A 25,289-nucleotide genomic window follows, 5' to 3' on the forward strand; every position below is an offset into this window, starting at 1 on the left:
CATGCCATGTATTATTATTTAATTAAAGTGTTAGAATTCTTATAGAACTTATTACCAGTTGCTCATTTAAATCAAGGTTTATCACTTGAATATGGTCAATTAGACAACACAATTTTAGGTCCTACACACTTGATTTTTAAAGGTAAATTTTTTCACAACATTCCATCCTAAAGACAAAAATGTGTGACACTGTTCACAGTTATGTAGAGGGCCAGACCTAGAACTTGATTCTAGACTTCTGATGCTCAAAATCTGCCTCTGACATGCATATGCCTTAATATTCTTTAAACTAAAGGTACTAAAGCAATTCTTGCTTATGATTCTGAAGTCATTACACACCTATGATTTTCAAATAGATCTCTAAAGTTTCCTGACTTCTGAAATGACACTAAAAGCCTGAAACTGGGCTCAGTTCACAGCTTTTAAAATGCTTCAGGATTTTTTTTTTTTAAGTTTCTGACAGAAAGTCATCTTGGACTTAACAATAAAAAGGTTATCATTTTTCTCTACTAAATATGTGGCTTATTCTTTTATATAAAACAAATCAGACATGAATTACATGCTGCCAAAGTGATCACAGGCTCTTCAAATTTTAAATCTGCTCTTACCAAAGAGGCACCTCCCCAGTCCTTAATAGTAGGTAAAACACTCCTTTTTTGGGAGGCACCTTTTTTCCTTTAGTTTCTTGTACATGGTTACATTCATATAACTGAAAATTTCAATAAAATTGTAGTGTAGTAGAATAAGTAAAAACTCATTCTTGTTGACTGTAAAAACAACAACAAAAATTTTTTTCCACAACGTTCTGACCTAAGGGCAACCATGAGTGACAGTTTTACAGCTCTATAGAGGGTCAGAACTTGAATGCTTACTTTCTGATATGCAAAATCTGCCTGTCACAGACACCAGAGCAGTATGGAAACATAGTGGGCTAAGAAAGGGTGGAGGGCTGGGTGTGGCGGCTCACACCTGTAATCCCAGCACTTTGGGATGCCGAAGTGGGAGGATCACTTGAGGTCAGGAGTTCAAGACCAGCCTGGCCAATATGGCAAAACCCCGTCTCTACTAAAAATGCAAAAAATTAGCCGAGTGTGGTGGAGTGCACCTGTAATCCCAGCTATTTGGGAGGCCGAGGCAGAGAATCACTTGAACCCAGGAGGTGGAGGTTGCCAGATCACACCCCACTGCACTTGCGCCTGGGTGACAGAGTGAATCTCGTCTCAAAAAGAAAAGAAAAAGGTGAAGGACTGCCCATCTTGTATGCAGCAGCATGAGAACACAAGAATGGGAAGTACATATCCCTTAATGAAAATGAAACTAATATAAATCTGTTGAGGAAAAAAATTTATAAATCCCACTTTACATAAGGAATGTATGTGGCATGATTAGATTATGCTGTGACTGCTTAAAGCTAAATCTGAATGCCTTAATAGTAAAAACCCTAAATTAGGTTTTGTAAACCAGAAGGATAAGTTGGTGTTTCATATAAATCTGTTTATGCTTTTAATTCCACTTAAATGCCTTCAAATTACATATTAGAAAGTGACTAAAAAATAAATACTGCCAACATGGTATTTTTTAAACAGCATGGTAGGATTCTGATGAGTAATGTCTTCAGTTTCCCCAGAGACTATATCTACCAGTTAATTTAAAATTGGATCCAACTACCTAATCTTGTTACATTGTGATTCAATAGTTTGAACAGTCCTCTTTTTGGCAATAAAAGTCAAGGTGTCTTCTGTTTTCTATACAAACACAAATCTCCTTCATTTTTTATTCTTCTTAGGCCGGGGTATGTGTGTGTGAACTCCCTGTTTACACTGTACTAATAGCAATAAGCTAGGGGTATGAAAAGTAGTAATATAAGGTCGAAAGTGAGAAGAGCTAGAATGTGACTTCTCTGCTGTGTATCTGGTGATGTGAACACCAAGAGTCTAAGAGTATGCTTGAAAGAATGGATGGGAACGAAGAGTGTGTGAAGGACAACAATGGGAGAGGAAGTGAGGTCAGACTGTGGGAAGCCTGAAATCATGCAGAGTATGGATTGGAGGGTCAGTGGGAAGATACTAAAGACAGTCTGTGTGCTGGGGAGATAGGTGGTGCAGTCATACTGTGCTAGAGGAAGCAAACATTAGCCAACGTTCATGTTTGCTGAACATTAAGGATATTTAACAGCATCTCTGAGGTTAGTAAAGTCTGTTGCTGTTAGACTCTTAGACTCTTGGTGTTCACATCACCAGATACACAGCACAGAAGTCACATCCTAGCTCTTCTCACTTTCTACCTTGTCAGAGATGCTATTAAATATCCTTAATGTTAATGATGTACATCACACTGGAGGGAGAAAACGAGTGAGGAAACAACTGCAATGAGGTAAGGGGAAATGGACACCTGACATATTTCACAGATATAGGAATAAGCCTAGAGGATAAGAGAATAGCTGATTTATAAAATCTTCAAGGCTTGGTCTTCTCTCAGTTAAACAAAACAAACTTGTTCCCATATTTAAACCATAGACACCTGCCATGCAAACAGACACCTCTTGTGTCTGGGTCCATATGTCCCACCCCATCAGCCTAGATATCCTCATCTACAATTGTCCCCACTGAATCCACACGAGTTTTATCATGCTCCTTTCTCTTTCTGGAATAGCCTTATGTAAATAATAGCACAGTAAGATTCCTTGTTGCTTGCGACAGACTTTACTAATCTCAGAGATCTGTTAAATATCCTTAAACATGTCCTGGGACAGTAATAATGCCATATGTACATTTGCTCTACATTACACTTGTCCTGCCCCAAGCACTCATAACTCTATTTCCAGTTTGCCTACATCCTAGATACCTAGTAGGATTGTTTCAGTCCTGAATTATCACAATAGCAGTCAATCAGGAAAACATCAGCTGGTTAAAAATACCCTATGAATACAGGGAAAATGACTCATATACAACTTACTCATTAATAATCAGATCAGGAGCAAAACACAGCAGGTTTGCACTTGATTGTCTATATGATCTCCACCCCAGGGCAAATGCCATAAGAAACATCCAGGAGTATTGCAGTAGGGTCATTTGGTCATCCAGGTGTAAGTTCCTGAAACCTGAATTAAGAGAAATAAAGGTATGAGGCAACATTCTAAGATCATCATCTCTGTGGGAATTGCCAAAGAGCAATGAGATCAATTAGCCCTGTCAAAACAAGGGGACCCCTAACAGAAAATGGAAATTAAATACTAGGTAGACACAGTTTTCCTCTGTCATCTGACACTTCAAGACTCAAACCCTCTGTGCTTTTTTCTTTTTTCTTTTTTTTGAGACAGAGTCTCGCTCTGTCGCCCAGGCTGGAGTGCAATGGCGCCATCTCGGCTCACTGCAACCTCTGCTTCCTGGGTTTAAATGATTTTCAGTGCCAGCCTCCCAGGTAGTCGGGAATACAGGTGCATACCACCATGCCTGGCCAATTTTTATATTTTTAGTAGAGGGATGGGGTTTTGCTATGCTGGCCAGGCTGGTCTTGAACTCCTGACCTCAAGTGATCCACCCACCTGGGCCTCCCAAAGTGCTGGGATTACAGGCATGAGCCATCACACCCAGCCCCCTCTGTGCTTTGTAATAGCTTTCAATGTGGAAAAAAAAAAGTAGCCAGTTTTGTCACCTTTGTCTGCTTAAGTAAACATGAACTAAATAGTAAAATTTAAGCCAAAATTCTTGGCTTGGCGATTACCAGTGTGACGGGGATGAAGGGGGATTTGTTGATGGGTGCAAAAATAGTTAATAGAAATAAGTTTTAGTGTTCAGTAGCACAATAGGATGACTATAGTTAATAATTTACTGTATATTTCAAAATAGCTAAAAGAGAAGATTTGGAATGTTCCCCAAACAAATGTTTGAGGTGATGCATATCCCAGTTACTCTGATTTGATCCTTACACGTTGTGTGCTTTTATCAAATTATTACATGTACCCCCTAAATATAAATATGTACAGTAAATATGTACAACTATTATGTATCGATTTTAAAAAAGAGAAAAGAATCTTGGCTTGAGGTATTAATCAGTAAGTAAAACATTTGCCCTGCTATTCACACCTCTTCCCCCCTTACTAAAACAAGGATGACAGGAGGTCAGGTTACTTTCTTGTTCTGTCCCTAACTATTTGCATGAACACAGGCTTGTCAATTCCCTCTGTCTTTAAAGTCAGAGCTGACACTAACACTGACCTCTGCTGTTCCACACCAAATTCCAATAGGGAAACTTTTATTTAAAATTGTCTTTAAAATTACAATCAATGTGTAGTATTTCATTTAGTGAAGGGTTAAAATCATTCTACTTTAGTACAAATTTTGAGTCAACATACTTGATGTTTACCAATCTTACAAACAACCTAATTTTTAAAAGTGGCACAATGAAGGAAAACAAACGGAATTAACTAAAAACATTTTCTTTCCCCAAACTTCAGTGTCAAAGGAGTTTTGAGTGAGTCTTGTAACTCGAGTTCTGATATTAAATCATCCTTTGTGAAATTACCATCCTGTGCATAATGATTTGAAAAGCAGGGAGTAATGTAAATGTTTTATTATAAACTCCCTATCACCTGTATTCACCTGACTCTCCCCTTCATAGTCCCCAGAACTAGTAAGAGAAAGAAGATAAGCCACGGGTTCAGGATGATATAAAAGCCAAAATGTTTTTGCTGAAGAAAACACAAAGGTTTATATAGTTGCTCTTTTATCTTTTGCATCTTACCTGGTATCGCTTTTGCCCATTTCACTGCTGCAATCACTTGCCGCCCTCCTAACATGTTGAGCGTGGTCATGATCCTCCAAGTTGAGTCTGGAACAGAGCTATCATATCCTGCATATAACACTTCAGGTTCAATAACCTCCAACAGTGACACCAGGGTAGGGGTGAGTTGTGGTAACGTTGCAGGAACTATTGTTTTGTTAGCAGGATTTTCAGAGGTTTCTTGTGAGACTCCTGTAGTGGCCTGCTGAATTCCTTTTATTTTTTTCTTTGTTTTTCGAGCTGTGGATATTTTAAAAAATACATAGAAATGAACTGTAATGGGAAGGTCTGCGCTACATAGTTTATTCAAGAAGTATTTTTACTTTCTAAAACTATTAAGATGGGAGAAATATTTTATTTAGCAATTATGATAAAGTGACATGGAAGAGGAGAAAAAAAACTTTTTTTTTTCTGAAAGCAAAGGATCCAGAGGAACCTATTCCCAATTAATTTTGCCTACAAATAGGCCAGAAACTTCATTATAGTTATTCCTTATACAAAGTATTATAACGGTATGTTAAAACAATCGGAGTAAATCACTTTTGTAAATTCTTCTATAAATTATTTGTTTGTCTCACTTTCACTCTAAATGCAACAATTTCATTGGTTATGTAAGGCAAATTACTCTTACTATAAACTGAAAAAAAATCTAAGCTTGGAATAACGGATTACAAACTGTGGTTTAAGATTAATCTAAATCATGGTAGTATATACAATGAAGAGAATTACACTATTTACACTTGTTCAAAGCCACTTATCAAGATAGGAAGATGATAGCAGATTACATGCTAAAAATAGTATTAGTAGTACCAGTAGAGAAATTCGCTTTTCACCTTTACGTAGGTACTAACATAAATACTGCTTGGGACTAAAAACATATGGGAAGATGAAATGAAAAACTTTACTTCACATAAATTATAAGTGGGAAATTTCCCTTTTATAAGGAAGATTTATATTGATTACTCTATAAACCTAAAGCATCCATTTTCCTATTATATATAAATTAATTATCTTTTACCTTGACTTGGTATGGAACCATCTAATCAAACTACAACATGGATCCTGTAGACTTTTTAGTAGATTTATTCATACTCCTGAAGTTATTTTTGTTTTAGTGACTAAGAATTACATTGTTCTCTCAGAGGGAAAGTACTCAGAACTCCAAGGAAAGGCAAGAAATGTAATTTATATCAAAGAAGAAATGTACCTGTTCAAATTATTAGGGATACAAACCATTTTGCAAAGGGAAGAGTAAATGTAAATCACCTTTAAAAATCATTTTTAGATCCTCTGTCCTTAAAATGACACACCATATAGTCTGTGGAGGACAGATATGGTGGTGGGAACGATATCTCAATGTCCAATGTTAGAATGGTTCCATTCTTACTGTGTTCTATAATAAATGGGGTACTGAGAAATTCAAAAATTTTTAGTTAATATTTCAGAACAGAAACAGAATCATGATAGAACTATTCTAATTAGTTTACCATGCTCTCTTGGAGGCATGGTATGATACAGGACTAACGAGCAGAAACCTGAAATCAGCATATGTGGATTTAAGTCCTGGTTCTGCCATGTTGTAGCTGGATATCTGTGCAAGTTAACTCCCTGACTCTTCATTTCCCCTTCTGTAAAATGAGGATAATATTAGTCCCTACCTCACAGGGTTGCTGTGAGAATTAAATATGTAAAATGCTTAGAACAGTTCCTAGCATATATTATAGTAATTACCATATAACAACTATCATTACCTCAACTTGCAGGAGAACATGTTTTTAGAATATTTTAAATTTGGATATCACAACTTAATAGAGGAGTGATAAAAGTTTAAAAAGGAAGGACACCAATACATAAAGAAACTCTTTAAACAACCAGAAGTATCCCAGTGAAATCTTGATCCAAATCATAAAATGTGCTGTTGACAATGTAAAAGAGAACACACATGTGCCAAATCAATACACTGAAACAGTACTGTTAAAACCTCAATTAGTCATAACTTTAAATGGTTTAGAATGCATTACTCCACATTAGAACAAGGAAGAAAGAGTAACAAGCTGGATTAAACAAAAACATTTTCTATGACTCAGTTTGTAATTAATTTCTCACTACTTATATATAGTCCTAAATGAGAAAACTGATGTTTTTGAATACAGCTCAGAAAGTACAAGTGAACTCAATTGTGCCGTACTGACTGGAGCAAGAAATAATACTAATTAATTTTTCAAAATATCTTCAGGAAGGAGTTAACTGAACTGAATCATTTAGTTAAGCAATCACTATGTTAAGGCAACTTAGTTAATGCAACTTTACTTTATATAAACTCCTGACCCACTGGAGCATATAGAAGATTAGCAGTCAATATAGGAGCTCCACAGAAGTGTTCATGAGTTTGTGGTAATGCTACTTCCTCCTTAATAAAAGTAGAGAAATCTTACTTAGCTTAAAACCTAGTTTATAAAAGTTGGTTACTTGAAAGGATAAACAAGACTGATAGACCACTAGCTAGATTAACAAAGAAAAAAAGAGTGAAGACCCAAATAAACACAATAAGAAATGTCAAAGATGACATTACAAGAGATTCCACAGAAATAAAAAAGATCTTCACACCATTACAAGCACAGCTATGCACACAAAGTAGAAAATCTAGAGGAAATGGATAAATTGGAACAAAGGCTTTAAAAAATCTTAGGGTTTATGCGTGTGTGTCGGGGCGGGGGTGGAGTTTACTATGAAAGTATCATTTTTATTTTCAGCTAATCCCCGTATATATAAAGCCATTATTTGGAGTAAGTATATATGTGGAAATGGAAACACACAACCTCCCTAGATTGAACCAGGAAGAAACTGAAATTCTGAACAGACCAATAACAAGTTCTGAAATTGAATCAGTAATAAAAAACCCACCAACTGAAAAAAGCCCTTGACCAGATGGATTCACAGCCAAATTCTACCAGATGTACAAAGTAGAGCTGGTACTAATCCTACTAAAACTATTCTAAAAAAGCAATCGAGAAAGAGGGCCTCATCCCTAACTTATTCTACAAGGGAAACATCATTCTAATACCAAAACCTGGTAGAGACACAACAACAACAACACTACAGGCCAATATCCCTGATGAACACAGATATAAAAATCCTCAACAAAACACTAGCAAACTGAATCCAGCTGCACATCAAAAAGTTAACTCACCACAATCAAGTAGGCTTTATTTCTGGGATGCAAGGCTTGTTCAACATACGCAAATCAATAAATGTGATTCACCACATAAACAAAGAAAAAAAAGATCATCTCAATAGATGCAGAAGAAGTTGCGATAAAATCCAACATCTCTTCATGATAAAAACCTTCACCAAACTAGGTATCAAAGGAACATACCTCAAAATAAGAAAGAGCCCTCTATGACAAACCTACAGCCAACATCATACCAAATGGGCAAAAGCTGGAAGCATTCCCCTTAATGCAGTAAGACAAGGATGCCCAATGTCACCGTTCCAATTTAACATAGTACTGGAAATCCTAGTCAGAACAATCAGGTAAGAGAAAGAAATTAAAGGCTCTCCAAATAGGAAAAGAAGTAATCAAACGATCTCTTTTCACTTACTATTCTATACCTAGAAAACCCTGAAGACTCTGCCAAAAGGCTCCTGGAGCTGATAAACAACTTTGGTAAAGGTTCAGGATTTAAAATCAATGTACAAAAATCAGTAGCATTTCTATACACCAGTAATATTCAAGCTGAGAGCCAAATCAAGAATGCAATCCCATTTATAACAGTCAAAAAAGAGTAAAATACCTAGGAATGCATCTAAGTTAGTTTAAGATTTTTACAAGGAGAACTACAAAACACTGCTGAAAGAAATCAGAGATGACACAAACAAATGGAATAACATTCTATGCTCATGGACTGGTAGAATCAGTATAGTTAAAATGGTCATACTACCCAAAGCAATTTATAGATTCAGTACTATTCCTATCAAACTACAATGTCATTTTTTACAGAACTAGCAAAAAGCATTCTAAAATTCATATGGAACCAAAAAATGCCCCAAATGGCCAAAGCAATCCTAAGCAAAAAGAACGAAGCTGGCAACATCACATTACCCCAAATCAAACTATACTACAGGCTACAGTAACCAAAACAGCATGGTACCAGTACAAAAAACACACACAATGGTACAGAATAGAGTCCAGAAATAAAGACACAAACCTACAGCCATCTAATCTACACAAAGTTGATAAAAATAAGCCATAGGAAAACGACTCCCTATTACATTAATGGTGCTGGGATAACTGGCTATCCATGTGCAGAAGAATGAAACTGGACCCCTACCTATTGCCATACAAAATTTAGTAAGGTGGATTAAAGATGTAAATGTAAGACCTCAAACTATGAAAATCCTAGAAGAAAACCTAGGAAATAACCTTCTCGACATTGGCCTTGGGAAAGAATTTATGACTAATTCCCAAAAGCAACTGCAACAAAAACAAAAATTGACAATGGGACCTAATTAAACTAAAGAGTTTCTGCAAAGCAAGAGAAACTATCCCAAGCAAGAGAATGGGAGAAAATATTTGCTAACTATGCATCTGACAAAGCCCTAATATCCAGAGTTTATATGGAACTTAAATTAACAAGCAAAAACAACTCCATTAAAAATGGGCAAAGGACATGAGCAGACACTTCTCAAAAAAAAAAAAAAAAAAAAAAAACATACATGTGGCCAACAAACATATGAAAAAATGCTGATTGTTAATCATCAGAGAACTGCAAGTCAAAACCACAATGACACCACTGTGGAAAGAAGTTTGGAGATTTTTCAAAGAATTAAGAGTTTAACTACCATTCAACCTAGCAATCCTATTGCTGGGCATACACCCAAAGAGAAATAATTCATTCTATCAAAAAGACACATGTACCCATATGTTCACTGCAGCATGGTTTGCAATAGCAAAGACATGGAACCAACCTAGGTGCCCATCAACAGTGCACTGGATAAAGAAAATGTGGTATTTATATGCCATGGAATACTATATAGACACAAAAAGAATGAAATCATGTTCTTTGCAGCAACATGGATGTAGCAGGCGGCCAGTATCCTACATGAACTAATGCAGAAAACCAAATACTGGGTTCTCATTTATAAATGGGAGCTAAACATGGAGTACACCTAGACATAAAGATGGGCACAGACACTGGGAAATAAAAGAGAGGGGATAGAGGAAGGGAGGCACATGTTAAAAAGCACCTGTTAGGTACTGTGCTTACTTCCTGGATGAAAAGTTCAATCGTACTCCAAATACCAGCATCATACAATGTATCTTAGTAACAAACCTGTACATGTACCCCCAGAATCTAAAATATAAGTTGAAAATAAGAGAGAAACTACTAGATTGGGTTTATTAACTTAAAAAAATTAGTTAAATAATATTTGGTAATAAATCTGATAATGCCCTAAGACTGTAAGTTTCATTTGACTGTTTATACTAAAAACAAAGCCATACTTTGGATTGATTACAATATACCTCAAAATGAAATGAATAAAAACACTTAGTTACAAGAGAAAACAAGCAAGTTAAAAAAAAATTAGGATCACCATTAAAAATCTTATCCGTTCTTAAATGCTAGACACTTGAAGCAGTGAAGGCCACTCCCTTAAAATAAATCTTGAGATTTACTTGGTATGGGGCAAGAGTATAAAAATATACCACTTGCAGTCCTAAGTTACATTTATGAAGAGACTTGGGCAAAGTTACTCTGGGGCTATCATCGAAACTTCTTGGCTTAGGGGAAGCACTCTGATGAACAAGAGAATATTTCTGAAGGTTGTAAAAAAAAAAAAAAGGTGTGAAACACATGGCTCATCTATATTGTAAGTATTAGGGTCTGCCAAAGATTCCTGGCAAACATACATGCCAGGCCAAATACAGATTTTATGTATACTGGGGTTAGTTTAATACAAAAATGATACTTTTACAGTAAAACCACACACACAAACCCTAAGAACTTTTTTAAGCCGTTCTTTCAATTCATCTACAAGTAGAACTGGATCAACTATATGATATGTGCCACACAATACATATCATAGTATGAAATAACAGGCTAGAATTTTCTTCTACTACGTAGTATAAAAATGGATATAAAGTAAATCATGGCCCTACTCAAAGGTGTTTTTAATAATATGAGGGTCCAAAAAGTAGAAGAATGTGTGTCAAAGACTAACATGTAGTAGTTTTTAACAAATGCCAATTTCTACACTAACTGAGTATGTTATACTGACAATTTATAAGAGCATATAATTGGTTATTTTTAATACAATATTTTGAGAAACTGCAGCCTAAATTGTATGCTTAAATTTTATTCATGTAAGAAAAATTTCTGATGTCCAACAAAAGATTCAACTGGAAATGACAGTGATGGCATAATTAATAGAAAAATCAGATGTCAGTCATTGCCTTGGGTCGTCTTCTAGTGCAGTAAGGGCAAAGGGCACTGCAATTGCTATTAAACTGTAAGAGGGAGGAAAAAACAGACAAATTTCATAGCCTAGTCCATCAAAATCATTACTTTGTAGTTGATGTATCTTTTTTGTTTTGATGAAAGAAGTTCCTTGTAGTTTAGATAGGGAGAAATTGCCCAGAAAAACATTATATGCTTAAAGCTCCAAAGACCTTAAACTTCACATGTATTCAGAAAAGCATATAAAAATGTTACTGGGTAAGCAACCACAATATATTAGAGGTACAACAAAATTTTATTTGGGTTTGTCCTTTGAGCTTCATTCAAAATCTATTTCTAAATATAAAATAGCTAAAATGAAAAAATGAATATTAGAGAAAACTGGGACCAGAGAAAATAACCCAAAGGCACTAAAAACTCAAGTGTCTTAATATATATTTAAATGGTCAAAGTATATTACATACATAGGAGATTAGAAAGCAGCAAGATGAAACTGGTAAAATCTGGACAGAGATCTGGTATCTAAAAAAGTGGGGAATACTGTATTTATAACAAAAATAAACTACCCTTGGGGAACTGAAAGCAAACTTCTGTGTGCATTTTTTAGTTAATCTCTGCAGTTTTTATAACATTTACAAGAAAGTGGGCAGTTATCATTTTATGTAAATCAGTGTTTAACATGCTGACACTCTGCAGTTAAGTTTAAATAGCCTGGGCAAACCTAGATAGAGTTGTGTGTGTGGTTTGGGGAATTAGACTCTTCATAGTCATACCCATAAATCTATTTTCTGTTTACCAAGATGTACATACACAGTATGTGCTAGATAGCACCAACAATTAGTCTCTCCTATCAAAAGAACCACATAGGTCAGTTGCAGTGGCTCACACCTGTAATCCCAGCACTTTGGGAGGCCACATTGGGAGGATCACTTAAGGCCAGGAGTTAGACACCAGCCTGGGCAACATAGCAAGACTCCTTTGTCTCTACAAAAAACTAAAAAAAAAAATTAAAAAAATAATCAGCTGGGTGTGGTAGTGTACATCTGTAACCCTATGGGGTGGGAAGATGGCTTGAGTCTTAGGAGTTCAAGGCTGCAGTGAGCCATGTTCATGCCACTGCACTCCAGCCTGGGTGACAAGAGTTAGACTCTGTCTCTAAAATAACAATAATCATCATAATCATAAAAAGAACCACATGGTTTCCATTCTCTCTCAGTACTGCCTGCCATCTCTTATCTGGAGGACTGCCATATTCATTTAATTGGTCTCTCCATGTAAGATCAGTCTTTGTAAAATACAAATCTGATCATGTCTCTGCCCTTATTTTTCATCTATCTAATTCCTACTCAGCTGGTAGATTTAAAATTCAATGTTACTTCTTCCTTGACTTCCAAGGAACTAGGTGACCTTCCTCTTGTTCCTGTGGCCTTATGCTCTCTATGGTGTGCCATGCTATTTTGTGACTGATTCTGCAACCTAACTAGCCAGTAAACTGCTTGAATACAGGCACCATTTTACTCATTTTATATCTAGTTACTGCCTCGCTGGTGCGTATTTGTTGAATAAAAGTGCTAATCTCACAATAAATACTAAGCATATGTGTTATTAGATCACACTACCTTCACAGAACTTGCAATTTCAACCACAGCAGAATTCCAAACTTTTTTCAGAGGAAAATTTTTTAATGCTGAGATCAGTGTTAATTATACAACTTGTTATATAAACAGGGATATGAAACTCTAACTTATAACTAGTTTCAGGTTTCTTTTTTTTTTTCCTCCCCCTGGGACAGAGTCTTGCTCTGTTGCCAAGCTGGAGTGCAATGACATGATCTCGGCTCACTGCAACCTCTGCCTCCTGGGTTCAAGCAATTCTCCTGCCTCAGCCTCCTGAGTAGCTGGGATTACAGGTGCACGCCACCATGCCCAGCTAATTTTTGTATTTTTAGTAGAGACAAGGTTTCACCATATTAGCCAGGATGGTCTCGATCTCTTGACCTCATGATCTGCCTGCCTTGGTCTCCCAAAGTGCTGGGATTACAGGTGTGAGCCACTGCGCCCGGCCCAGGTTTCTTCTTTACTTGAAAACCAAAACAAAACCCATCCAGTTCTTCCTTGAGGTTTCTTCCCCCGACACCCCCTTTGAAGATCTGTAATAAAACATAGATCTCCAAGTAAAAGGTGTGCTTTTAAAAGGCAAACAGAAAAATGGACATGTAAATATGTATGAAACAGAAACATTCCCAAACTTAGGGAACAGTTTTGAGGTTGAAAAAAGGAGTAAGAATAATAAAGTTGCTGCATGTTGTATAAGTTTCATTATTACATAATTTCCTTTCTTCGTATATAGTCTGGCTGTACTGAATTCAGTGTGTGTAAGAACTAGTGGATAAACAGAATATGACACACTCATGAAAAAAAGTTCCCATTTTTATTGGGCAGTAACATTATGCTAGTCAAGCATATATATACTGAACTGACTACATTATTACATCTGCTTGCTTGTATCTTCAAAAGTAAAATGATAAATTTTTATAAGCTACAGAGACAAACAACTGCTTTCAGATATTTACATTACCTTCCAGGTTCATTCCAGCCTGAAGACATTTTCGATAGCGGCATGCTGGGCAGTTTTTTCTTCGAATTTTATCGATGATGCAATCATTCCTTCCAGCACATAGGTAATTGTGCTGTCCTATATGGAATAAAAGGCACTATTAAAGTTTCACAGGTCTTCAAAGATATTTTTTATGGAGAGCCTCTATCTGTTTTTGTTTCCGGTGGAATGTAACCAAGGCACCCACAGGTATTGATTAGGGAAGTGTTCTTGCCCACATTGCCATTATGAGGTCGAGAGATCAAACAACAACAAAAAGAGTCTCCCTTTTTCTGTTCAACAAACTGAAAACAGTGCAATAAAATACCTTACTGCAGTATTCACATATTAAAAAAAGTACACAAATCATCAGTGAACCACTTAATAAATTTTTACAAACCAAGAACCTTTATGTAATCAGGTTAACAGATCAAGAAACAGAACAGTACCCCAACAAGCCCCCTTTCTGCCCAATTCCAGCCAGTACCCAACAAGGGTAACTACTTTTTTGACAAACTGTGTTTTAAACAGTTTGACAGATGGTGGTTTTTTTTTTTTTTTGAGATGGAGTCTTGCTCTGTCGCCCAGGCTGGGAGTGTAGTAGTTTAGTGGCATGATCTCAGCTCACTGCAACCTCTGCCTCCCGGGTTCAAGCGATTCTCCTGCCTCAGCCTCCTGAAGTAGCTGGGATTACAGGTGCGTACCACCACGCCTGGCTACTTTTTGTATTTTTAGTAGAGACAAGGTTTCACCATGTTAGCCAGGATTGTCTCGATCTCATGACCTCATGATCCACCCGCCTCAGCTTCCCAATGTGCTAGGATTACAAGCATGAGCCACCGTGCCTGGCTGACAGATTTAAACACATAATAGTTTGGGGAAGATGGTTAACTGTATCAGGTTCAATTCTTTGTAAAGAATAGGCCACAAAATTGACGACTGGACTATAATTCACCTTTGTTCAGAGCTGCTCTCCAATGCCAAATATCTGTACCAGCTGTTTCAATTTCTTTTTGTACTCTATAAGTTTCCCAGCTTCTTTACTTGGATGCAAAATGGAAGCACTAACCCAATTCTATCTCCTATAAAGCAAAAGTAGGATCAATGGATACATCCATTGTTGAAGCAGTTATAATACAAAAAAGTTATACCTTATAAGGAATCTCTAAATCATTGTCCCACAGTTACCAGAAGAAAAAAATAGAAAAAAAATCACCCACTTATAATGAAAAATTCCAAAGTTTTGTTTATATCCAACTGAAATGTCAGGATGTGCACATTATGCCAATATTGATTTCTGTATCCCAGGTATGTCTTTTTTTTTTTTTTTTTTTTTTTTTGGGATGGAGTCTCGCTGTGTCTCCCAGACTGGACTGCAGTGGCGTCATCTCGGCTCACTGCAAGCTCCACTTCCTGGGTTCATGCCATTCTCCTGCCTCAGCCTCCCGAGTAGCTGGGACTACAGGCGCCCGCCACCACGCCCGGCTAATTTTTTGTATTTTTAGTAGAGACGGTTTCACTGTGTTAGGCAGGATGGTCTCGATCTCCTGACCTTCTGATCCACCCGCCTCGGCCTCCCAAAGTGCTGGGATTATAGGCGTGAGCCACCATGCCCGGCCCCAGGTATGTCTTTTGTGCAGCTAAGACTCTGAGCTATAGGATCAGAGGCACTGTACCTTCATAAGATAAAAATAGCCCTCTGTGGTTATTAGCATGAAGTTGGACACGTCTATCTATCTGTTTCTTATCTATAAAATGAGGAGTTTTAACTAGTATTCACTATTTCACAACACATGGCCACGTACAGCTAATAGTCATTTCCTGTCAATCCATTCATTCATTCCTTGACTCATTTATTTGTTTATTTATTTTTAGACAAGTCCTTGCTATGTCGCCTAGGCTGGAGTACAGTGGTGTGTCATAGCTCACTGCAGCCTGAATCTCCTTCTTTAGCTTCCTGAGTAGCTGAGACTACAGGCACGACGCCTGGATAATTTGTTTTTTTCCTGTATAGACAGGGAATTGTTATATTGCTCCGGCTGGTCTCAAACTCCAGGTCTCAAGCAATCCTCCCATCTTGGCCTCCCAAACTGCTGGGATAATAGGTGTGAGCCACAGTGCCCAGCCCATTTTCCTGACAACCCTTCTGATAAGACAATGAGACATCTTATTTTGGAGTTCCTATGTCTTCTACTACTTGGTAAGTTCCCTTTCTATCTAATAGAAAGATGAGTCTTCAAGTCAGCTGAAATTTTGTGACATTATTTTGTTTACATGGTATTTATTTGTGTGGTTAAAATCTATTTTTGGCAAGTAATTCTGGTTTTCTATTTATGGTAGGTGTGGTAGCCAGCCTCCCAAGATGGCCCCCAGTGATCTCTGCCTCCTTGAATGCATGGTCTTGTGTAGTCCCTTTTCGTCCTTCACCAGGATTGGTCTATGTGGCCAATAAAATACGGCAGAAGTGATGGCATGTTACGTGTGAAATCAGGTAATAAAAGAGAGTAGTTATGCTGCATTGATCACATACTCTCTTGGATCATTTGTTATGGTGGATGTAAATTATAACACTACTCACATTACTCCACAGAGACCGCAAGGATGCCAGCTTTGGCTAGTGTAGTAGTCCCACCTATTGATTAGAGTCAAAAGTAAAGCCCACCCCTGCCTAGTGCAAAGCTCCAAATAAAGTGCAACAACTTGCTAATAACCATATTATACTATGCCAATTTTGAGGGATAACCTATAATTCTAGCAGGTATTAAGAATGGAGTCCTAAGTGTATGATGTAAACAATACAAGTTGCATCTTTATAATTGTTTAAGAAAGTGTTCTAAAATATGTATCTGGGCTTTAAGGCATATTTCTATTGTGTCTGGATAGAAAAACAGAAGAATTGCTGAGTTAGGTTATCAAAGGACTGCAGAATTTTAGAGCTGTAAAGGGCTTTTTGAGAACATTAAAATCCAAATAAAGGAAGAAACAGAGCAAAAACTTAACATACTCTACAATTTAACCTTTCTTATTAATCATGTAATCTCACCATCATACTTCACTTAAATACTTAAATAACAAACATTTAATAGTATAGCTAATAGTCAATTAAATTTTACCTAAAAACAGTATAGGAATTTAATTTTAAAGCAGGGATTAAGCACAGAGGGTATATGGCCTGAACTGGTCTTCTATAAGGGAGGTATGTTTAGCTTTGTTTTCTGTTCTAATTGCACTTGGATGCTTTTGGGTAGGGCATGTGTGCACTCTCTAATACTAACACGTGCCCTCCTCCCCACAACTGTATTACATTTAGCCAAAATGACACATAGTTGGTCTCTATAAGCATCTGAATTTGTACTGTTTTAAAGAACAATTTTAATTCAAATGGAGGAAAGTAAACATTTTTAATAGCCATTGTGAAATTCACCTTCAAAAATCAGTTTGTCAGTATTTATTACATACAGTACAATGCTCTTTAAGACAAAGTTACATCCAGTAAACCCATTATAAGTTAATAGTGCATTTTTCGATTTAAGATATTTTCAATTCACAATGGGTTTACCTGGAGGCAACCCCACTGTAAGTCGAGGAGCATACTGAATGCATATCACTTTCCCACCATCATAAAAGTTGAAAAATCGTTAAGTCAGGGACTGTCTTACTATTATCACTGCATTTATATCATGGAAATACTTAGGCAGTTAAGAAAGCGAGTAGTAAAGTGAGGACACGAAGATGCTTCCGTCTTTTGCGTATGTGTTAAATAACATCCACTTTATTAAGAGCATTGCACTAGGCAGGGCTGGGCTTTACTTTTGACTCTAATCAATAGGTGGGACTACTACACTGGCCAAAGCTGGCATCCTTGTAACCTCTGTGGTGTAATATGAGTAATTTTATAATTTGCTAATGTATTAAAAAGTAAAACAAAAGAAAATGACTCATCTAACTCTCATGGATATGCAAACACAACATGAGACAAATAATAATCCTCATACAGTGAATGAATAATAAATATGTTTCTTTAAAAATTAATATAATCACAGCTTTAGGCCACACTGCTTTCAAACTTTAGAAATAACTAAATTATATGACTATTTTTTTTCCAAGAGGAGTCACTGGTAATATTAGGAAATTTTAGACTCTCTTCTAATAGGTTTGCTGTGGAATGAATTTCTCCTTTAGGAAGATAATGCTGTTGCCCTGTCAGCAGTCTGAATCCATAACAAAGTAAGATTTATATTAATACAACATTTATATAGTGAAATCACTTTCTCTAAAATACCTTTCCTGACCTCCTCAGGCCGAGTTTCTCTCTCCCTCCTCCAAATTATAATCTCTGCACCTTGTCACTGTTAACTCATCTTTCACTTCAGTGGAGTGTGACTTCCCAGAGGGTAAGGATCAGGTCTTATTGGTATTTATACCACTTAGCACAGTGCCCTGGCTTAATAGAAAAAAAATGAATAAGAAATGAAATGAATGTCTTTTTTTTTCCTGTCGCAGTTCTCACTGTGTCTCACATTTTTGCCAGGCCAGTATAGGTGGTGACTTTGAAATCTATTAGCTTATGGAAGTTAAAACCCATATTTCTAACGCAATGAACATTATGTTATGCCCAAACTTAACACCATCATTTCATACGATAGTACTTTCTTATAGTGTTACCTTATGCTCCCTGACCAAACTCCCAGACATCAACTTATACTTTTCTATTTTATTCTAGATCTTTTTGTGGTGTTGTTTTAAATAATTTACTGCACATTAGAGGACCTAGAAGCCACCCTCCTCTCCCCTCTTAACTGATATTTAGCCTTCATGGGCTTTGCATATAATGGAAATTTCAAAATCCACCCTGAGAAATGAAAACCAAGTAGAGGAAAAATAAAACTCTTCAAAACACACACTACCTTCCACTGCTCTTTTGAAGAAAACTTTACAGCTTCCACAAGTTAAGACTCCATAATGACATCCTGATGCTTCATCAGAGCACACCAGGCAGAGTTTCGGAGGTGGTCCTGTTGTTGCTGTTGAGGAGCTGGATGGAGGAGAGCTTACATCTGGTCTCATGCTGGGGCTAAAGAAGGGGAAGAACAGTGTTATGATTTAACTGTCAAAGAAATATCAAAATACAGTTCTCTTAGCTTCTCACCTCATAGTCAGAATGCGCACACTGAACTCTGGCTTCAAGTGCTAGCAGGCACTAAAATATCCTATCTAAATATATTCAAATCATGTTATATTCTTCTTTAAACAAAATTAAGAATGAGGTCATTTCTTTTGAAGTGTCTCCAAAATAGAATGGTGTGGTTCTGGTTCACTTCGTGTTTTTGTTTTTTTTTTTTTTTTTTTTAAGATGCTTAGGATTTGTTTATTTTTATAATCACCTTTATTAAGGTATCATACATAATAACATTGACTGTTTTCTAAATCTATAATTTATGGCTTTCGTTAAATAGTCACATAACTACTATCACAATCAGGAGAGAGGATATTTCCATCATCCTAAAAAGATGCCTCCTATGCCTTTAATTGCTTAGGACATAATTTTTTTCCTAATTTAAGATCTTATACAGGCATCTTTTAAAATTCAATCAAGTGTCGTTACAATTCTACCCATGTTTCCCATTAGAGTCAAAATGTTTTTACAATCTTAAAAGTTTTGTCCCATGTCTCTCAATTCCTAATATCATCTTGGCTGAAACCACAATTTCATATGACTCAGACAAGACTGATCCAGAAACATTTTCTATAACCTTCCTGTCTGGCTTGTAGTAAGACTGGACAAAGCACTAGGCTTTCAAAAGTGAGTTCCATTCTGCCCACTCCACTCTATGACTCTTTGGCCTGAAGAAAAAGATAGAAATGTGAATCTGCTTCTTTTACTAGTCTAGTCTCTAACATTTTTCATTTTCTCACCACAAAGAGTGCCGGTCTAGTGATTACTAGGTGTTTAAAAGATAATTTGTTGTTTTAAAAATTTTCAATCTCAAAGAAAAGTTGAAAGAATTGTACAATAGATATATACTTTTTACCAATATTCACCAATTCTTAACATTTGGCCACATTTGCTGATAAAGATGTATTTTTATAAACCAACGAAACAGTGATCTTTTTATTACTGGAGGAAAAATTAATTATTGCATTTCATATTACATGATACAATGGTTTTCAATGTTGTATCTTCCTAAGGAATTTTCCTCTTACGTGTTGACTTTAGAACTAGAACTGTATTATGCAGCTAAAATGATTTTGTAGCCTTCTGCTTATAATTAGAGACTGCCTATTCCATTTTTGGTTGTGTTCTTAAGCAAATCTTCAAAAACATGGATGCTGGCAACCTGTTGATTCTGGAATTCTACATACTAAAGTCTGTTTTGCTTATCATCTATACAAGTTCATAAACATACTAGTACCTCTCTCTAAACTTTTCTTAATTTGCCTTTTCTCTAAAAGAGATGGCACTTAGAAATAAACTTAAATTGGGTGTTAGTTGTCTCTGTTATCCTTTATTATCTTTCTTTTATTTCAGCCAATAACAGTAGTAAATTTCAATTACAAATATATTTAAACTAATTCACAGAGCAAAGTAACAAAAATTTTTTCTAGTTATCAGTCTGGTTATGAATTACATTTATCAAGTAACATATTTTGTTGCTATTGTTCTCTTTAGGAATAAAAGTTAAAAGGTAATAACTGTAGAATGACAATTTCTTTTATAAATGTTCCCTTAAGTAATTAAGCCAGTAAATTCAAATGCTCCCCCTAAATTCTGTCCTCAAATGAAGCTTCCTGAATCTTGCCAACTGTCTGCTTACCTAACAGCCTTAGTCACCAGGACAGCATTCCCACCACCCTAATTCTGGGAAAAGGCCCCAGGGTTTCACATTGTTCTCTGAACACTGTTAAGAAGAATTTCTAGATGCTTCCGTATTACAAGGCATTGATTCCCTGCTAGATTTGGGTGAGTGGACTGACTACATGTTGAAAGACTGTAACAGAAGAGAATAACCTGAAATGACTCTGCTGTAGGTCCACAACAGGCTACCCTGATTAATGGAAACTTGTGACTAATGTAGAGGAGCTGCTTTGGGCCAGAGTTTTACAGAGAAGTAGGAAGGTCCTGGAACAGGGAATGGTGCAACAATGTGTTGGGGAAGCAAAAACCTCTCTGGCTTCTATTCTGAAGATACTCCTATTCTTGCTCAGCCAATCTCTGTCACCTGACAGCTATTTTTAGGGACCAACCAGTTGTCTGTATATTAAAGGTTAGGACGGTATTCTGAAATGTTTCCCCAAGGAATTATATATACACACATATGCATATATAGTATGTATTTATATTTTAAATAATAGTTTGTAGTACTTTGTAGTTTTAGCTCTCAACAACTCTGTGAAAATGATGTCATCACCCCTGGATGTGGTCATACAGGCCGTGGCAGGTGGTTGATCGGGGAGCCTATCTGTGGTGAAGTTGACATGTTTTAGATCCCAGCTGTACCACTTCACAGCTTCTGTTACCTTGGATAGGTATCTACCACTTTGACCCCTGTGTTTCCTCATCAGTAAACTGGGAAGGATATCACCTGTGTGTGTGTTGTGACAATAAGATAACACATAGAAAATCTACTACAAGTTCCTGCTTCAATACATGTTCATGTTCCTTTTTCTTTTTCAGAAACACTGAAGATTTTATGAGTAAGTATTATATAAGTGATAGGTGGTATTAAGTCTAAATCCTAGGACCGTATTTCCCAAATTCTTAGATATTGGAATATATGCAAAACATGTTTAGGCCACTCAACTGTAAGCGACAGATGACAAGGGAAAGTAAAACTGAAATGAACAAATGGATTGATAATACAGTAGCTAAAAATCTGGAATCTTAATCAGGCTTTTGGCATCCCTTCAGGCAGTCATTCTGGGCTACATCAGATAAGAACTGAGTACATGGAAAGCTGCCAGATGTACCACAGATATCGGTGAAAAAAATCAATTTTTGTCATACAAATAGGAGGACTAAGATGGCCTATAATGAACACCACTGGAAAAAATGGATGAATGCTAAATGGTATTCAGTTGCAAGTTTGATATTGTTAAAAGGGCTAGGGTACAATAAAACAGAACTCAAGAGAAAACTATATGAAATTGACATCTTTTATTAAGGATAAGGATACATGGCAGAAGGAACCAAAAGTACACTATAGTAAGAGTGCATATTTCACCCCCTTTGAATGGGAAAGCTAAATGTCCTGGTCTTAAGGGCATCATTATCTGTAATAGTTATTGATTACTCAATATGTGTTCACAGCTATGCCAAACATTCTGAGAATGTTAAAAAGTTCCATTATGAACTATTGCTAGGGTGCTTGCTTTTAAGTGAAGAACCCTTGGAACAAAATGCCTTGTTTCAGGTGAATACCTGAATGCTGGTGGTTCCCAATCAGAATGGCAAATGTAGTAGAAACTGAATAATTCCTGAAGCTGAGCTTTAATGTTAGAGTTCAGAGAGGGAAAACCATGCATAAAGCTAGATATGTCTACTTAATTTTCTCGCAAGCAAAGCAATTGCCACAAGGAGGATTACGGGTGAAAGTCATGGATGGATTATGAGTTAATCACACACCTTGAGAAGCATGTAAAATGTGCAGGTAAATTACACCCATTCATTCAGGCAGATGTTTCCTGGCACCTGAATGAAAGGCAGGCACTGTGAGGATCCAGTATCATGCTACAAATGATAACAAACCTTGAAACTCTGGTCTAGGAAGGAGTATCAGAGTATTTTGTAGCCGCCTCTTGTGTCTCAGTACTATTACGAAGAGAATCAGCTTTACATACAGACAAATCTGGGTTCAAATCCTAGCTCCAGTGCTCTAATAGCTGTGACAGTGGCTAGCTGACTTAACTTCTTTGAGTCTATTCCCTTATTAGTACCATTTTAGGGGGTTTGTGTGGATTAGATATATTAGAGTTATATAAAGCATTGTTACATACTTGTGATCATCACACAATAGGTTTCTACCCTACCCCCAAGGATTATCTTTTATTCTTCCTTTCTGGAGGATCTCAGGGAAAGAGAAGTGCTACAGTCTTCCCTGTGGGCTTGCAGAAGGTTAATGGTCCTCCAGAAACTTAAGTTCAGGTAATTATAGATTTCCTTTTGTTGATACTACACCAGCATTTGACAATTTAGCTTTTTAAAGATTTTAGTATTGCAATGTGGAATCCAAAACTGTTATCAATGAACTTTTGATTGTTACACTGAAATCTGTTAGTCTATCTTGCACTTTGAATGTATCTTTTACCCATGCATGATTTTCTATTATCATGCATTAGTCATTTGGAAAATACTGGTTCACTGAGTTATACAGATCTTTCAAATGTTGACATAGTTCATAATAGAAAAGAGTCACATTTGTCAAGCTCACAGTGGCAGATATAAGTCTTCAAAAATGCTAATTTTTGCTTGAAACCTATATTTTATCAATTGGCAACAAATACTTTAAGTTGTTTTCCCTAAAGTGCTACGTTTACTTCAGTCATTTTTGGGAAAACATCGCCAAATGCCCAAGGCTGAAAACCAGAGTTTATCTCTCATGGTATTCCATGAAAAAAAGGGGGTTAATTCACTGTTTAATCTTATACACACTTTTCTTTGAGACAACTATCAAATGCTGTATGTGATGTAAGTGGATTATGCATCTTCTCATATTGTCACAGTGACATGAGAAAGACCACATGTATTTAAGGGTTGAAATTTAATGTAATTAATAATTTTTTTGCTTCTTCAAACATTTTAAGTGCATGGCAGTGAATACAGTTAACTACTGTATACTAAGATGCCAACAGTTTTACTCATCTTTGCTTTTGTACTATCAGTGCAAATGTTGACATAATGAAATGGCAAATAAAGTGTGTGTTACTGTGAAAATAGTCTGCCCTTTCAGGGGAGACTCCCAGGGCCCCATGGACCACACTGGAAGAATTGCTGTTATGGAGACTAGTAAAGTGAAGACTCTAAACCAGACAGGCTACAATTCATAACTTAACTCTACCATGTAATAGCTTGGTGACCTTTTAACCTTGCTCTGTCTCAATTGCTCTACTGCTAATAGGAGTGGTAATGTACTTGACAAAAGGATACAGTATTGCTTACTAAATTAGAGGCTTTCCCTGACAGAGAAAGGGGCAGAGTTGGTCAACTATTACCCAAATGACATGATTGGCTTAGTCTTCAATTTAAGTGAATTAATCGGCGATTTTTCAGTGTAATGCACTGGGAGGAAAAAAAAAGATACCACCTCAGAAAGCAAGTGTTAATATGGAAAAAATTTCCAGAAATACAGCTGCTATAACTGGATTTTTACAACTACCAATAGAATGGGTATATTCCCATTGGCTTGTCAGTTTTTGTGCAAATACCATAACACTGCAGTTCTCAACAGAGAGTAATTTTGCTCTCTAGGAGATACTTGGCAATGTCTGAAAACACTTTTGGTTATCACGGTGGGGGAAATGCTATTGGCATCTAAGGGAGACGAGGCGAGGGATGCTGTAACCATCCTACAAGGCACAGGACAGCCCCCACCACAAAGGAGTATCCAGCTTCAAATGTCAGTAATGCTGAGGATGAGAAAACCTGGCCATAAAGCTTTAAGCAACATAAAGTGGAAAAGAAAAAAAAAAAAAGGACCAGAAACATTTTAAAACCTTCTAGACTATGCTTAAAAATGCAACAACTGCACTACTGAACAGCCCTAAACAGTCCACTCAAGAAAAGTCCAAAAAGAGATTCAAAACAGGGCTGAAGCCAAGCTATGGACTATACAGCTTAGTTATCAAGTACAGGATTGGCTTGAGCCAGTAATTTCTTTTTCCCTCTAGCGCTAGCACTAAAAGGTAGTTTTTACACATTAAAGTCACCTGCATTTTTCTTATCTTTGTTCAGTAGGAAAAACGTAAATACTCAGCTGCATACACCAGGTGATTATGTTTTGTGACTGCCCATTTATCTCTGCATTAGCTAAAGGATTACTGATTTGTTTGATAATAAGCTATGGAATAGTTTTCAAATCAAATAGAAAAATGCTTTAGGGGAAACCTTTCACAATATTTCTGTTAAATGGTTTTAGCAGAACCTGTTTTATCTTATTTAACAAGCCAAAGAAAGACTGATTATTCTCTTTGCTTTGCATTTATTGAGAGAGGTTTGTATTGGTTTCAACTTTAGGTTCATATTAAGGTAGCCATCCAAACTCTGCATCATTTATATTCACTCCTTTTGGGGAGAGGGTTACAGCAACAAAACCTATACATTAATAGATTAAGAGAATTTTCAGTAAAGGATTTTTCAGACCTGTAAGACAGCAGTGGCCTAGTACTCAATGTCTCTGGGCTTGGTTTCCTTGTCTGTAAAACGAAGGTCTTGATTTAATTAACTCCAAATAAGCTGGC

The 25,289-nt window shown here is 36.6% G+C and overlaps 1 protein-coding gene across 3 annotated transcripts in view; it reads right to left on the bottom strand.

The window, feature by feature from the left end:
• Positions 1-25,289, bottom strand: part of NR3C1 (nuclear receptor subfamily 3 group C member 1) — a 155,186-nt gene that overhangs the window by 18,250 nt on the left and 111,647 nt on the right. For 2 of the 3 annotated variants that reach the window (XM_025387500.1, XM_025387499.1), the window contains exons 3-6: positions 18,743-18,909; positions 13,818-13,934; positions 4,744-5,022; positions 2,956-3,100 (exon numbers count right to left, since the gene is read on the bottom strand). In XM_025387500.1, coding sequence (XP_025243285.1) covers positions 2,956-3,100; positions 4,744-5,022; positions 13,818-13,934; positions 18,743-18,909 — 708 coding nt within the window. Of the gene's footprint in view, positions 1-2,955; positions 3,101-4,743; positions 5,023-13,817; positions 13,935-18,739; positions 18,910-25,289 lie in introns of all 3 variants that reach the window. The other variant, XM_025387498.1, reaches the window with a different exon arrangement.

Source organism: Theropithecus gelada, chromosome 6 (assembly GCF_003255815.1).
Source record: "Theropithecus gelada isolate Dixy chromosome 6, Tgel_1.0, whole genome shotgun sequence".
Lineage (NCBI taxonomy): Eukaryota > Metazoa > Chordata > Mammalia > Primates > Cercopithecidae > Theropithecus > Theropithecus gelada.